Genomic DNA, 17,555 nt, shown 5'->3' with positions numbered 1-17,555 from the left:
ACATCCTGGAGTGTATACATACAATCTAAGATGGCTAGGTCATCAGCACTTGGCAAAATAATCTTGTGGGACTACATTATATATGAAGTCTGTCACTGGTCAAACTGTCATTATGTGGTAATGGATCATATTTGTTATTCACATATTCACAATATTTAAAGGCTACATAACATCTCATTGTGTGGATAAACTAATTTACTGATCTAGTTTTTGTTGTTATTAGAAATAAAATCTTTGCCTATAAATCATGGGGACTTCTCCCTGATTATATCTTTTTAAAAACTTTTTTAGTTGTAGGTGGACACAATGCCTTATATTTATTTATTCATTTTTATGTAGTGCTGAGGATAGAACCCGGTGTCTCACCCGAATTAGGTGAGCACTCTACCACTGAGCCGCAACCCCAGCTCCCTCTCCTTATATCTTATAGAAGGAATTATTGGTTTGGTCAAAGGGGATGGACATGTTCAAGGATTCTGATATATACCAAGTTGAATAGCCTAGGAAAGTTGTGCAGATTTTCTATAGTCTACATGTTATATGACTTTTGAAATCTTAGCAACTTGAGACCTCAAAGGTCAGTTATTACAGCTCATTTGAAGTTCAAATTGGTCTAGTTTAAATCATTTTGAAATACTAATAATCATTCTGCAACCATTAGTTTAAGAAGCCAAGAAGTCTTATTCCCAAGCTATAAATGAATCTTAAAAGCTAAAGAAGAAATGGGTAACTAAATGGCCAAAGATCAAATTAGAAAAGTCCAGGAGTTTTCCTGTAGGGGTCACTATTACTGTCTATTTATGCCTGCCATGAAACTCAGAGTCAAGCTTTTAAGAATGTATGCACACTCATTTTTAATGCCTGATTTGTCTACAGTTCCTCAACTGTAAAATAAATAAGACCTTGCAGCCAGAGAGCAGCATCATGCCAAGTTCTTTAAATTATGATACCACTCCACTCATATGCTTGAATTGATAAAATATATGTTACTCATACTTAAAGCACTTATGCCTGCTCTTTATAGAGGAAGCATTAGCTAATTGCCTAATGCCATAAAGTGTGTACATGGCATATGCTGACTTGAGAAGAAGGGATTCATCTGTTGCTGTGGCCAACAGAATCCCTTCCTCCACCTTCCCTTTTTCTGCCTCAAAATCTATACAGCCAAAAATCAGATGTTGTAACTTGACCTTGTCATTTCAGTTGCTCCGAGGTGCTTTATGATTTTTTATTAAGCCTGTTCAAACATGATGGGGACGTTCTAGGAGCAGGGCCAGTAGGGTTGTGCAGACACACCTTACCAAGGCGGCCGGGACACGGATTTTGCCAGGTGTGCCGGGAACGTGCCAGCCTTTCTACAAAACAGGAGTTTTTCCATCATAAAATGCAAAGCAGCCAGTGTTTTCCATGCCTCCCATCCTCAACCCCCCTCATCCGGTGCTCTAGGAAGAGCCGGGAGGATATTTACCCTGCACTCCTGCACTTTTAACTGAACCCAGTGGCGGCTGCCTTTCCCAGTGCAGAGCCAGCGGGCTCGGGCCCAGTCGCACTTGGCAGGCAGGCTGCCCAGCTGACCCGGGGCTGTAGTCAAGCCTGCGCAGGGCTGGGGTGTCGGGGAAGCGGAAGGAGCCTGTCTAGGAAACCCGAGTGTGTGTGGTGTATAGGTGTGTGCAAGCCTCAACTTCAGATCCGAGTAGAGACCTCAACCTCGCTCCTGGCGCGTGGGGTCCCGAAGCAGACTCTTGGCTGGGCCCCACTCCTTCTCCAGCCCGACGCCGCCGCAGCCTCCGCTGAGGCTGAGAGTTGGCGAAACTCACTCACCTGGCGGAACCCGGATCTGGCAGGAAGAAGGGCCTGGCGGCCGGAGCGTGCTGATTACAGCAACCTTGGCAGGCATCCCGACCCGCACCGGGACACCCGACCAGAAAGGCAGGTGTGAGGGCTGCTCCCGCCGACTCGAGCCCGCACTCTCCAGCTCCGCGGCCGCCCTCTTTTGCCCCCAGGTGCCATTGGTTCGGGGTGTCCCGAGGGCTTACTCCGGCAGACGCCAGGGCTGCAGGTTCGAGACGCTCCGCCTCCTCCCGCCACTTAGATCCACCAGCACCAGGAAGAACCTTTCCGTTCGGTCTTAGTCTGTGGTCACTGCTGAGGTTTACCGAACTTTCCAAGCAAGGGCCAGCCAGGTCCTTTGCCTCCACCTCAAGCCGCGCCTGCCGCTCGCCTGCGACACCTCTACGCCTGGGAGGTCCCACTCTCCCCTCCCGGCACCGAAACCCCAACTTTTTGTAAGCGATCTCCTTCGCCTAACTGGGTGTCCTGCTACTGTGCCAAAGAGCGCGCGCTTCTTCCCGGGGGCAGCAGTCTCCCAACCTCGCGGCTAAGCCCTTTTCCTCCTGGGATCAAGTGTGGTGCTGGGTGAGCCCGGACCCGGGGTGCGTTTAAGCGCTCCCAGCGCTCAGCATTCGCCCTTGCCTCAGATCTGACCCTTGAGGAGTGATTAAGCCCTCGAGGCCCAAGTTTCTTACTCCGAAACCTAAATCCGCCCAGGCGTTTTCTCTCCAAACTCTTGCTCCTGGCGCGGATTCACCCGGCGAGCTGCCCCGCTGAACTTAAGAGAGCGCAGGGAGACGTCGCCCCGTCGGGTGCTCAGCGCAGCATGGCTGGATGCTGCTGTCTGTCTGCAGAGGAGAAGGAATCGCAGCGCATTAGCGCTGAGATCGAGAGGCAGCTTCGCCGGGACAAAAAGGACGCGCGCCGCGAACTCAAGCTGCTGTTACTGGGTGAGTGGTTGCGTATCCCCCCAACCCCAGTGCACTGGGGGTTCCCCTCCCGGTCCCTTGGCTAGCCATATTCTAGTCGCGCCTGGAGCCCCTAGGGGTGCGGCACAGTTTCCTCATATTCCCTTCGGAATTTGAGGATGTCGGCAACTTGGGCCTTAGGCGCCAGTCCTTTGAACCTCTGGCCGGGCCACTTTTGAAAGTACCCTCTCACGACTTGGAAACAGGGCTGGGAAGTAACCGTTACCTCTGTCTGCTTTGTCCCATGGGTTTCAGTTTGCCTAAAACCTGGTCTATTCCTCAACCCCCAGCGCACAGCTTCTGCAGATCCCCAAGTTGGATGTCAGGGTTGGTAGCGGGGAAATTACTGACCCCCATCTTCTTCCCGGGGGCAGCAGTCTCCATAGTTCTGGTCTGCAATGTTTTCAATTCTAAATGAAATGCAGTGGACTGGGCACTTAACAAGTGCAGCCTCCAGCTAAGTTCTTACTGGCATAACCTAGTGATGTGGCCAGGCGCTAACCCCATTTTAGATAAGTATGGGAATTGGAAACCTGAGAAACTTGCCCTGAAACTAGCCCAATATCTCATTTGCCTAGTGATGGGGGTGAAGCCCATGTCCTTAGCGTCTTCTGATTCTTGTGACCTCCTTCATCCGCCTCCCACGAGTCTGTCTCCTTGGCGAGGCCTTTGTGCTTGCAGCAAACCCAAGCCTCCCCTGCCACTTTGGTTTGGCAATCAGCTTTGTCCTGGGGTTCAGCTTTGCAACCCCAGCCACTCTGCTAATTCTTCATCTGTCTTTGGTGTCTCTGCAAAGGTCTTTCAGAAATAGAAAGAAAACAGTTTAAGGAGACAAATTTTGCTATAAGGCAAGGACCCCACACCTTCTGATCTTCTAAAATTGCCATTCAATAAATTTACTGTGTGAAGAATATTTACTTTTTCCTTCTTTCATATCAAGATATCAATTTCCCCTCTAAATAGCCACAAGTATTTCACTGTACAGGAATCAGTACCTTTCATCCTCTGCTTGTTTATTCTTCTTTAAGTAGTCACTCTCCCTGAGAGCTTCAAGGAAAGACCGGTTGATCTAGTTAGCATAAAATAGAGGGCTTTTAGTCATACTGCTTTTGGACTAGGCAAAGAACCCCCCCCCCCCTCTACACACACACACACACACACACACATTTATCCTGGGTTTAGAGAGTCTGGCCTGGTTTACCCTCAGGCTGTGCCCTCCTCAAAGGGCTAAAAATCTGCTAGTCCAAGCAGGGTGGCCACCCACAGTCTACATTGCTCCCCTCCCTGATGAAAGTCCTGCATGGAATTCCCTGCCCCAAAGACCCCAAGCCTGCTGCTAGAGTCTGAGCCAGGAGAGACTGCAGGCCTGATCCCTGATTGCCCAAAGGGGCAGCTCTTTGCTAAAATTGTGGGGGAGCTTGAGAAGGTGGGTTAGGGGTCTCAGAAGACCCCCTTGAGGAGAGTGAGTCCGGGTGAAGAAAGAACAGACTGTCCATTGACCAGGGCTGTTCATTTATGTCTGGCCCAGAACTCTGAAGACTGAGAATTCAACATTGAACCTGGCCTTTGAGGATGTCAGAAAGGCAGATAAATTAGGGAGGAGGATTGTGGATTAACACTTTACAGTGATTGGCAGGCCCTCGTTTGTACTGGAGCCTTAGATCCTGAACATCGTAGGGGTAGTCATGGCCTTAGTTGCAGAGCTTTTGTTTTCAAGGGCAGGCTGAACCCTAGTTCATTTTGAAATGCTTAGATCTGTGTTAGTATATGAAGTGCAGTGTCTAGAATATACCAAGAGTTTGACAGATGCTGGCTGTTTATGTGAAAAGAATGTGCAGTCAGCTAAGCTATACTCTCTTGGTAATAAACCTATTCATTTGATATAAAATGCTTGCATTTGCACTCAGACTAGGGAAGAAATGTTTGTAGGTAAGTTCTTTGCCCCTGAGAGTTAAATTTAATCCAGGTAACTAGAGATCCTTCGCAACCCCCATGCTCTTGTCTGGCCCTTGCTCCACTCTCCAAACCCCTCAAGGCATTGCCTAATCTCCCTGGGCCCCTGTTTTCATCATTAGTACATCATCTCAGTGACCATTTTTCTATTAAAAATACAGTTTTCAAACCACATGGAGCTGTCCAGAACCCCCCAAATGAACTAAAAAACAATAACCTCTGATTTCTTTCAATCTTTAATTGTGGGGCACAGTCTGTTCTTCTCAAGATAAAGGAAAAGACAATGACTTGGATGATGCAAGGGTCAGGAAAGGGTATATGCTGTTTTGTTTGAAGTCATAGAGTTGGAGCAAAAGAATTACAATATTCTCTACAGTGGGTGAATTAGATCAGTCACTGTTTAAGTGTCTTAGATGAAAATCCCACTTTGCAAATGGGCATTTAGGATTGTGTATGAAGCATGGAATGTCCTGAAAAGCCACCAACTCTCTCACAATGAAGCATCGTTTTGCAACAAGGATAAGGATATTTTCCAAGTGTACTCAGTGGAGCAGTATCCTGACTGTGCTTAATAAAACATGGGTCACTGTCCAGTAGGGAAAGATAAAAACTGTTGTCTAGTAATTGTGAGATGCCAGTGTGAGACCTCATCTGGAGGAGATAAGGAAAGTAAAGAATATGGTTGAGTTTAGTAGTCAGAAATTCCTTATCAGTTCCTTGGACAAAGGTAGGATGGAAAGGAGTTCTGATAAGAACATTGATGGGTATTATTCAGTGTAGAAAGAAACTGCTCTGTAGCAAGGATGTGTGATCTTTTAGTGACTTAGTGTTGCTTGCTAATTGGGTTGAGTGCTTCCAGTAACTCTGACTGCAGACTTCATCTTGGAACTCTTTAGAAGGAGGGAAAATTGATATTTAACTTATGCTATTTGTATTAGTTTGCTATGGCTGTCATAATAGAACACCACGGTCTTGAATACTTAAGCAACTAAATTTTATCTTTTTACAATCTGGAGAATGAAAGTCTAAGATTAAGGTATCAGCAGGTTGGGTTTCTCTGGAATCCTCTCTCCCTGGCTTGCAGACAGCAGCCATCTCACCATGTCCTTGTGTGGCCTTTCCTCTGTGCAAGAACATCCTTGCCCTCTCTTTCTCTTCAGGGGTCACTAGTCCTTTTGAATTAGGGCCCTATTTGAAGGGACTCTTTATCTTAATCATCTTATCTCTACATACACCTACCTTCTAAAATACTGATATTTTAGAACTTCAACTTATGAGTTTTGGCAGGACAACATAATTTAGCCTATAACAACTGATATAGTGGTTGAAAATGTAGATTTTTAGGCCAATCTGTCTGGGTTCAAACCCTGGCTCTACCATTTCTTGGCTGTGGACTAACCTCTGGGATTTTGTTGGCAGTGAGTACTAAGTGTCAGCTATCATTGCTTCATTTTTAGTATTTTCCGGCTGAAATGAGGTGTCCTTTTCCAGTGTAGTTGACTAGTTATAGATCATGTAGCAGCTTGTCTAAATTTTCCTGTTAGTGATTTAGCAGAAATATTTTGCTATGAGTTTCTCCTAGGGTTTTCTGAGCAATAAGTTGATTTTTTAAAAAATTTCTCTTCCTACTTAAACCAAAGAGTTTAAAGTCTGTATCCCATAAAGTTTTATTGGATTAGTTATAACAAAATCTTTTAGAACTAGCTATCATGTTCTCCAGTGGGAAGTCCATTAGAGGAAATGGCACAGAAAATGTGGGTTTCTTGGTAGAAAGCGACAGATAATGTGCCCATGGTCATTCAGCTCAGACTAGTTCAATCCAACAGACTTTTCAAACATGCCAGGCATGGTTCTTAGTGTAGGGAATAATTTCCTAGGGCTGCATTGGAGGGGGCTAGTTCATACGTAGCTGTTGTAAGGTAGATGTTTATGAAAACTTAACAGAGATTAAGAGGTGGTACAAGCAGAGTAGGACTGGGGAGCTTCTGGATGAGGGATCATCTGAATTGGGCCTCAAAACACTGGGAGTGTAGGGTGCTAACAACCATCTACCTACTGTGGAGAAACTTGCAGACTCTCCCCACTTACCGAGGGAATTTTCTGAAATGGTAAGTGATGATCTCAGCCTCTGGGATAATATGAAGGAGTTCTTTACGGGCAAGATTTTGTTGAGTATTTGTATATTTTATCTTAACCGTGCATGTAAGTATTGTGTTCATTATGAAATGTTAATACAAAATGGTGAATTTCCCCCACAAAATTCTTCAGAAAGAGAGATTGTGTGGCTTTCTGTGTGTGTGCTTTGTCTTTATCTATGCTTATGTCCATCCTGGCTGGAATAAAACAGACCCGGCCAGTGGGCTGCTTCCATCCATGGCACAGCAGACCCTGGAGACCTCTCAAGAGGCAAAGCAAGCACCCCCTCTTCTTTCTGCCTTTAAATGCATTACAGAACACTTTGAAATAATGACCTTTTACCCTTTGTGCCTTTTCAAATAAATTTTGTTGATATTTTACATACTGTAAAAGATGCGGATCTTAGGTGTACAAATCGATGTGTTCAGTGCGTAGGCATAGTCATGCTCTAGAACATGTCCATCATCCCCTGTGACCTTTTGCAGTCATTCTCACCTCTCAAATCTTTCCTTTTAAACTCCTGATTTGGAACTATTTTCAAATGGCTACAAAAATAAGAATAAAAATATAAACTACACAGGAATACTCTTCCAAATTCACTGACTGTTGAATTTTTACCCCATTTTCTTTCTCATTCATGGGTTCTCTCAGTTTTTCTGAAATGTTCCAGGTTACATTATGTAGTGTGGCCTGTACTTCTAACTACTCCAGTGTGTTTTTTCTAAATATCTTACATGAGCATAGTCCACTTACAAAACTCCAGTAAACATATCCTGCATACAATGTGTGTGTGCAAACTATTCTCTATATCCCAGTTTGGGCAGTTGGCCCAAGAATGTCCTCAGTAGCATTTCCTTATCCACAGCCCATGGTCTAGTGTAGGCTCTGATGTTGCCTTGGTTTCTCATGTCTTTTTAGTTTTCTTTAATTTGGAACGTTTCTACAAACCCTCCTTGCTTTCGTAACATTGAATTGTTGAAGAATACAGTACTTGCTCCCTTTTTAAAATAGAATTTTGGATTTGTCTGATCTTATGATTAGAGACTCCAGCTATGTGTTCTTGGCTGGAACACTGCATAGGTGATGTGTCTTTCTTAGGGGACAGGGGTCACATCTGGAGATGCACCATGTCCATCTTCTCCTCATTGGTGATGTTGAATTTAATCATCTGGTCAAGATGTTGCTTATTTTATTCATTGTATCATAATTTTGTGATGAGACATGCAAATGCCATGTTCCTCATCAAAATGTTGTTCCTAGTCACTTTTTTTAAAAAAAAAGTTTGCAGTGCTGGGATTGAACCAGGGTCTCCAGCCCCCAAAATTTGATATAGTATCCTTTGATTACTCCTGCCTGATCCTGTCTATGACATGACGGCCACTCCAGCACTCTACCCACATTTACCAGTTGGCACTTGACATTCTGCAAGAGCCTTTCCCTTTCCCTTATTCATTTGTCACTGTATAGACAGACTCCTTTGGTATGCAGAATGAACCAGATATGTATCCTGAGATCCCCTTCAAGTTGGCTTCTGTGTCACTGTGACACATTCTCCGCATTTTTTGGGAGCACCTGTTTATTTCCTGGTGTAACAAGATGCTCCAGGCTCATTTTGTCCCCACCCGTCCCCTTGGGAGCATTTAGCCACTTCTCCAAGGGGCCTAGCTTTTAGTGGAGGACTGTACCTTTTAAGATCTTTAAGCCATTTAAAACAAAGATACCAACCCCACTAATTCAAATCACTCACTCACATCTAAGTACCCAAAGAGCTGTGTTTCTAAAGCTTGTCATTAAAGGATGAAATTTTTGAGGCTTTAATGAGTCTTAAACTGTGAGCAGAGATAAAGTGGAAAAATTGGATAATGGAGTTTGGCAAAAGCAAGGTAAAAAATGTTTTAACACTGAAAGGATCTTGTTTTTATTTATTTATTTATTTTTGGTCTTTGTGAAAGATGATTTCGTGTTTATGTCATCTTTTGCTTTATCTTTTCCTATGATACCTGAATCACAAGGAGAAAATATTATTGTAAGAACTCCTATCTGTGGGTGTCAGGGAGATGGGGAGGCAGAGAAAAGGGCTTTCAGTGAATCATTGTAGCTAAGTTATGATGTTACTAAAGACAGAAGTTGAATTGTAACAAGGAGGAGCCTTTTTTGGGAAAGATTCTCATCAGGCCATTTCATAGAATTAAAGGATTGAATAATGGAGAATGAGGAAAGAGCAAGTGCCAAGGCAGTTGGGGCGCGTGGGGGGGAGGACCCTCTCCAGGCACAGCTATCCCTGTGCCCGAGTCCACTCCCTTCTGAGCATCAGAACCCTCTGGGTTGACTTCCATAGCCCTGTGGAAGCAGAAGACTTCCACATTGTCAGGTGTACCATGGTCAGCGTGTACTCCTAGATCCATGGGTTCTGGCGAGGGGCCGTGCATCACAGACATGGCTGTCACCTGAGTGCAGATGACCTGAGGTAGGGATCCCTGGGAGCCAGGCAGCCGTGGCAACGGAGGAAGGAAGTGTACTAGTAGAAATCCAGGGCTCTAAAGGTAGAAAGAACTGCAGGAGCCTCTGCGGGAACCCTGACTTTTATTATGAGCATTTGGCTCTCTGCTGATACATCCATCAATTAGCCATGTTGGCCAGGGTTCTAGTTGCAGATCATTTAAGCAGAAGAATAATTTATTGGAAGGGAAGCAGGAAGCTCTGAATCAATGGGAATTAGAGAGCAGACCCAGCAAAAAGGCAGGACCCAAGGGAATCTTGACATAGCAAACACCAGTGTCAGACCAGGCTGCCGGAAACACAGCTAGGGGACTCCACAGCCCTCATCAAGTTGCTGCTTGTGCTGGACACTTAACCTCCATAACAGCACTGCAAGTCACCTGTGCCCATTTCCTACATCTTTGTGTCACTTTGCAAAACCTCAGGCTGTCTGACTGTACTCAGTTACCAGGAGGCAGTATTGCATGGTGGTTAGAAGCACATTCCTAAAGCCAGCGCTCTGGGTTTAGAGCTTTCTAGGCTCTTCTACTGATGAGCTACATGCATCCTTGAATGTATGTTGAATGTACCTTAGTTTTTCTCATCTAGTAAATGGGAATAACAAACATTAGGTTTATACTATTATGAGAATTCAATAAAATGGGTCATTATTTTTAAAGCATTAAGAGTGGTGCATGAAACATGGGTTGTATTACCTCTTTCCTTTTCTTTTTTTTTTTTTTTCCTTTTGGGTACTAGGGATTGAACTCAGGGGCACTCGACCACTGAGCCACATCCCCAACCCTATTTTTTATTTTATTTAGAGACAGGATCTCACTGAGTTGCTTAGTGTCTTGCTAAGTTGCTGAGGCTGGGTTTGAACTTCCAATCCTCCTGCTTCAGTCTCCGGCGCCACCTGGGATTACAGGCCTGTGCCACCACGCCCGTGTACTATTACTATTATTCAGTGCTAGTTGAATAAAATTCCTTTAGCTGAGGCTTCTCCCATAGGAAGGGGACTCAGCTGCTTTCCACCTTTCTTGGAATTCAAGATGATGCTTAGACACTCCAAATGACAAAGGTAGTCTGTTCTAAATGCGTCAGGAGATACAAACTGAAAGAAAAATCTAAATGCAAGCTTTCAGATGATCAAAGCATGAGAAGAAAAGGAAGCTGTTGCTTTTAATGGAAGCCGTATTTAATTGCATTGTAATTAACATCTTGTGTTTTATCATGAGTTTATTTTATAGGGATAGGAGCATTTCACACATGTGTCCTAGCATCCCAGGACACTTCCACAACCCATATTCTGGCACTATCTCTACTGCTGAAGCATTTCCCAGATCTCATCATTACCTCCACTTCCCAAAGCTGTGATCTCAGGCAGGACCATCACTAGCCCTCTGCTTTACTGCACTGGCCTCCCAACTTCCCACTGTCCACATTTGCCTTTTTTGTTGTTGTTGTTCATCTTAAACTTATATCACTACCTTGCTCAAATTCAGTGTCTAACCTTGCCCTTGGAGTCAACTCCAAATGCCTGCCTGCCTCTTTGAATGCAAATAGGGTCACTCTTCCTCTGGTTCATTGTGCTGAAGTCATACTCACCTTCTTTTTCCTTGAACGCTCCAACATTTTTTTTTTGCCTGTGGGTCTTTGGGTTTGCTCCTTCGGCCTAGAACATTCCTTTCTGTTCCCTACTCTCCCTCCAAGTCGATGGCTGTTTCTTCTTTATCTTCACATCTAGGCTCAGAAGTTCCTCTCTACAAGGCCTTCCTGGTCACGATAACTTTGCATCGTTTGCTTTTGATTGTTTGCTTCTATTACTTGGTTTTGTTTCTTCACTGTTTTGATTTTGGAATTAAACTGGAATTCTTACTTGTTTATTCATTGGCTTGTCTGCTAGATTTGACAAGTTCTGTGAGACAGGAGCTGTGCCTGTTTCGTTGCTAAGTCCCGGCCCTGAAGCAAAATTGTGCCTGGCACTGTATGGCACAGCGCAACCCCTGACAAGCCAGAATGATGTCTGACCAATCAAATGATGCAGTCCACTCGACTATCAAATATCAAACATTTTTCAATGAATACATCTATATACACCCATTTTACAGATAGAAAGAAAAAGTCATCATGATTTTCAGAGTTCTGTTTCTGCTTAACTATACCAGATATTAAATATATTGGTCAGTACTCTTAGTGTTAATCATAATCAATTTTAACAATAGAATGGATGAACAAGTTCAAATATACTTTTGAGTTTAAGAAAATTAAAATTGCTTATGGGAATTGCTGGCATGGAAATACATTCTATATATGGTTCAAATTTTGCAGAATTTATACTTTCCTAGAAATCTAGGAGTGAAATAAGTTGACATCCACTCAATTAATAGTGAACAATTTTCAGGGACTAGAAGAACCAGATCTTTGTCACCCTCTTGCCTTCCAGGGTGTATCTCTTGGGCTTAAGGAATACAATATGAAGAGGGTCAAGGTAGATGAGACAAAGCAATATTCTTGGAATTGTTGGACTCCCACCCCCTAGAAAAAGGGAATTAATAAAAAACAACAGTGAGAAGTGATGAGAAGATGGACAATTAAAGGCAGGAGAAGAAATTTGATTAGTTCATGACCCAGTTTTACTTAATGGAAACTGTTTCCTTTTCTGAAGTCACTTCTCCAGGAGCATCTAAACATCAGCCACAAACATGTCCCAAGTTCACATCTCCTCTCTTATTCCACTTTCCATGGTGCTATCAGCCAGTGCATGAAGATCAACAGCATGAAGCCTCTGCTGGTGCCCCTACTCAGAGAGCAGGGACCTAATATGCTCCCAAAATACAGTGTGCCTCCCTTTATGTGGTGGCATGTTCTGAAAAATGTTGTTGAGCAATTTCCATGTGTGAACATCGTAGAGAGCACTGAATTTACAAACCTCAATGTTGCAGTTGACTATACAGTAAGCCTGTATGGTGTAATCTGTTGTCCCTCAGCTATAAACCTAGACAGAAGAGTGCTGTCCTGAATACTGGAGGTGATTGTAACACAAGGGATAAGTATTTGTGCATCTCAACATATCTCAACATAGAAAAGGTACATTAAAAATATTAGGTGATAGAAAATTTTCAGCTCCATTATAATCTTATGGAACCACCATCATATTTGGAGTCTATTCTGGAAGGAAACATTGTTAGGTGGTCCATGACTATAGAGAATTATGAGATGAACAGTGAGATTAAGCTCAGGAAACCTAAACTGATTTTATAGGTGTGTGGGAGAGAGAACGAGCAGAGGCTGAGCACTGGTATATGACAAAGACATTCTCTCTGAACTCAGGTTCCTCGCTTGTAAAATGAAAGGTTTGGACCACATGACCTCTGAAGTCGTCTGTATTCTGTCAACACATGTTTCTACCAGTGATTCTCAAAGTGTGTTCCTAGAATCAGGAGCAACAGCATTAGCACCTCCTGGAACCTAATTGTGAGGGCCACATTGCACTCCCATCATGGCTCTTTGAATCAGGAATTCTGGAGGGGAGCCAGCAATCGTATATTAATAAGCCCTACACATACTCATCAGCCTGGGGCTCAAGAGCTGACCAACCTCTGATTGTTGCTCTAACCTCCCAAACTAAACTTTTAGTAGACATCCAGGAGATACCTGACATTGACCTGTTCAGGAGAAACTTTCTTGAATTTGAAGCAATTCCCGCTTCTTCAACTTGAGAGAGTGAATTGGGCAATTTTTAGGGCTCTTTTAGCATTTTTCCCAGTTGCCAGACTGGTAGAAAAAAAAGGAAGAGCAAGCACATATTTTTTTTGTACATTTACTTTAGTGTGAGTCGTTAAGAAATGCAACAGGGTTTCCTGTTTGTAAGACCCTTGCATTTTGGTGCATCCTCATGAGGCTGTGCTCCCATTCATTGCAATGGCTTTGTGCCAGTAATGGCTATTATAGCCATTAAGTAGTTATCTTTCTTAAATGGACTTGATGCTGCAGAGGAAACACATCCTAGAACAAACCACCATGTATCAATCTCCTCCTTTTGAAAAATTTCCTTCCCTGGAACAGGGACTGATATTTCTAGCAAAAGAGTAATATTCCTGATAGTAAATTCACACTTTTAATGAAGTAACTGATAAATTCATATTTTGTATTTTTTTGTTTTATTAAATGAGAGAAAAAGTTGAGATTAGTGTGGCCCAAACGGCATCTTCTGCATTGATGGTCATTTATCAGTCATCGTCAGTTGAATTATCCATGTCATTGTTCTCTGGAAACCCCCATGAGCGAGACCTTTTTAAAACAGCGCTTCCCTAGAATTTTTTTGATTTTTATTGCTTAGTTATTGTCTAGCTGGAAAATATAAGCTAATTATTTTACCCAAATGAAATAAATGAATGTGAAAAATCATTTGTAGAATCACTATCTAATCTACATAGTGATCTGTCATAGTAGTCAAGTCAGTGCCATTCAAAACGCAGGTGTGTGGCCCCATGCAGTCTGTGCACACAAGACTGCTAGAGAAATTAAGAGTAAGTTTAAAAATTCTTATAGCAATTTAACAGTACTGTGGCATCAGAGGACTTTTCTTGTTGTTCAAGAATGTGTTCATCCTTAGCTGATGGAAAAATTTAAAAACTTAGTTCCTTACTACAAAGTTCGAGAAACACAAATGCAAACCTTCATTGTATAGATGGGGTGACAGACTAGAGGACTGAAGCGACTGGGCAGATGTCCCAGGCTAGGTGGCCAGGAGCTGTCTGGCAGAGGAGCTGAGGCAAGAAATCTTGTTACTTAGTTTCCCATCCCTCTCCCCTCCCCCTATCTTTTATCAAGTTAGTCAAGGACTTGTATTGAATTTCTCCACTTCTAAGTCAGCATTGACTATTCAACATTGCATTGATTGGAGAACACCTTTCCAGGAAAACAAAAGCCACCAGAATAAGTGTGTATAACAGTATAAAGACACCTCAACCTCAAACATGTGATCTTGTATGGAAATAAGTCTTGGAATCAAGGATAGAAGGTGATTGACTGTTCTCTTTTTCTTCTAACTAGACAGTACAAATATAAAATAAAACTGCTTGTGTTATTGACATACATAGCCTTTATTTTCATGAAATCAATTTCAGTGTTGAAATTTGGTTAAAAAAAAAACACCTGTGTGTAGTGCCATGAACCCACTGGGACCTATTTCAAATGGTCTTATAACAAACCTTAAAGTTCGTGGTCTGTCATATAAAGAAGATTTAAACACTGGAGCAGTGTGAGAGTTTCAGCATGCACTATCATTTTCTCCAGTGTCTGAGTAACTGTGGATGGGCCACATCTAAGCAATGCATGAATCCAGGAGAAGTTTCACATGAGACCCTGAACTTCACGAGGGAGGGCTCTGCTTCCTTACCCTGAATCCTCAGCACTAAGCACAGAGCTTACCTCAAGTACTGATAAAATGAATATGCATGTTTCTCTCTCTAGAGTGGTTTACATGAAATATCATTTGGGTAGTCTGAAGAATTCCTTAAGGAAGCTGGATCTCTCTGTTGTTTAGGATGAAAGAAATAAGATGTAGGGATGGGCCTTGAAGAAAGGAAAATTAGAAAACTCCAGGATTTTTATGTCTAATACTTAAATATTTTTTAGTTGTTGATGGACCTTTATGTAATTCATTTATTTATATGTGGTGCTAAGAATCAAACCCAGTGCCTCATACATGCGAGGCAAGCTCTCTATCACTGAGCCTCAACTCCAGCCCCTATGTCTAATATCTTGATAATTACTCATTATGAATTTGTATGTATGCCAGAATTAGTGGTGTTAAGATGTGAAAATGGAGCCTGGATCCCAGGAATAAGATGAGATCTTGAAAAATGTATTTCTATAAGGACTTTTCCTAATAACTTTATGTGGTAGGATTTTGATATGTGAAAAACATATTGCCAAATTGAGAAGTCTGCTGATCGTTCCTTTCTATTTCTTTATCCTGAAATAATTTACCCAAACCAGAATCTGATGAGTCTTGGCTTTTTTTTTTTTAGTTTTTACTTGTAGTTAGACACAATCAATGCCTTTTATTTATTTATCTTTATGTGACTCTGAGGATTGAACCCAGTGCCTCACATGTGCCAGGCAAGCATTCTACCACTGAGCTACAACCCCAGCCCCAAGAGTCTTGGCTTTTTTTTTTATTATTAGTTGTTCAAAACATTACAAAGCTCTTGACATATCATATTTCATACATTTGATTCAAGCAGATTATGAACTCCCATTTTTACCCCGTATACATATTGCAGATTCACATCGGTTCCACATCCACTTTTTTACATACTGCCATACTAGTGTCTGTTGAATTCTGCTGCCTTTCCTTTCCTCTACTATCCCCCATTCCCTCCCCTCCCCTCTCCTCCCATCTTCTCTGTCTACCCCAACTACTGTAATTCATTTCTCTCTCTTGTTTTTTTCCCCTTTCCCCTCACTTCCTCTTATATGTAATTTTGTATAACAATGAGGGTCTCCTTCCATTTCCATGCAATTTCCCTTCTCTCTCTCTTTCCCTCCCCCCTCTCGACCCTGTTTAATGGTGATCTTCTTCTCATGCTCTTCCTCCCTATTCTGATCTTAGTTGCTCTCCTTATATCAAAGATGACATTTGGCATTTGTTTTTTAGGGATTGGCTAGCTTCACTTAGCATAATCTGCTCTATTCTATTATGAATAACACTAGTAATGGAAACAACAGTAATAAAGCAGTGATGTTTATACATCCAATCATCATTCCACTTAAATGAATGATCTCATTTCTCACCATGTTTGAGGAACAGTTAGTATTATCTTTTCTATTCTATAGATGAAGAAACTGAGACTAGGAGACAAGGTTCACTGCCAGCATAGAGCCAGGTTTGACCCCAGTCGGTCTGACTACAGGGCCCATCTTAATCAGTCTTGCTCCTGTCTCCCACAGTCATGTCTCACAATCATCTACCCAAGAGGCAAATCTCTGTGCCCTTCTTGCCATCCTCTCTGCCTGTGTTCCCTCCTCCACCTCTTGACCAGATGACTTCATCATCTATACTCCCTTGTTCATTCTTTACACTCCCAGCCAGAGCACCTTTTAAAAATGTAAATCAAATTTTGTTTTCCTGCTGAAACCCTTTCTATTATGTCTTTTCATGTCCTTGGATGCAAATCTGAAATCTGTGCATAACTTTTGAGACCCTCTACCTGTTCCATGGTGACCCCGCTGCTATGATTCCTCGTGATTATTTAGTTCTGGCCATAGAACATTCTTTTAGGATTCATTGACCATTCATTGACCAGACTCTTCCTCCTTCACCTCTGTAGTGCCAACCCACCAGCCTACAGCCCTCTCCTTTACTAGTCTTCTAGCTCACTGGTATTCATTTTCAGAATGTATCTTAAATATCCCTTCTTTCTTGAAGCCATTGTTGACATTAAGTCCCTCAGAATATTCTCTTCTAGTATCTTCTACATTATTTTTAGGAAAGATCCTAGTTTGAAACTCTATTAATCATCCATCTTTTCTTTAGATTATAAAATTTAGAAGCAAAGGACAATTATAACCAGTGAATCCTTGACATTTTGTATAGTGCTTGGTGCTCCATAAACATGGAACATGTTGTGTAAACATTTACAAAATGGAAAAATATATTGCCATTTACCATCAATATTATTGCATAAAATAAAGGACATTTTGACTTCACAAAGGAGAAAGGGAACAATAGAGGATACTTTAAATTGAATAAACATAAATCTATGACTAACCGTTTGTCCTTTTTTAAAATTTAACTTTTATACTGAGATAAACTTCATTACATACTGACATTGGACTGTGGGTTGATGTTATGAAGGCAATAATTTATTGTATGTATCTTGTGTGTTTCGTAAGCTTTCAGATTTTTTTTTCTGCATGAATGTAAATAGATGAACCATTTTTACTTCTTTTTTTAAACATTTAAAGTGACATATTTGTGAGAGGGAGGCTAGGAGTCCTGAATATCCATTATTTCCTCTTCCTTTAATGATAGAAGTTTTATCTAGGCACAAGGACACTGAAAAGACTAAATTTCTCAGCATTACTTGCTGATAAATGTGGCCATATGACCAAGTGATAGCTCATGAGATATAAACTGAAGTGATACAGGCAATTTTTGAGTTGTGGCCTTAAAAGGAA

The 17,555-nt window shown here is 42.2% G+C and overlaps 1 protein-coding gene across 1 annotated transcript in view; it reads left to right on the top strand.

Moving 5' to 3' along the window:
• Positions 1-1,434: 1,434 nt before the first annotated feature.
• Positions 1,435-17,555, top strand: part of LOC124103227 (guanine nucleotide-binding protein subunit alpha-14) — a gene marked incomplete at its 3' end in the record, with an annotated part of 216,144 nt that continues 200,023 nt past the window's right edge. Inside the window, 1 exon segment of the mRNA XM_046459733.2 lies at positions 1,435-2,780. Within this exon segment, the coding sequence (XP_046315689.1) occupies positions 2,657-2,780 (124 nt within the window).

This window comes from Marmota monax, unplaced genomic scaffold (genome assembly GCF_021218885.2).
Source record: "Marmota monax isolate L192 unplaced genomic scaffold, Marmota_monax_Labrador192_F-V1.1 WCK01_AAM20220418_F8-fsc00172, whole genome shotgun sequence".
Lineage (NCBI taxonomy): Eukaryota > Metazoa > Chordata > Mammalia > Rodentia > Sciuridae > Marmota > Marmota monax.
This window is presented reverse-complemented; position numbering and strand designations above follow the sequence as displayed.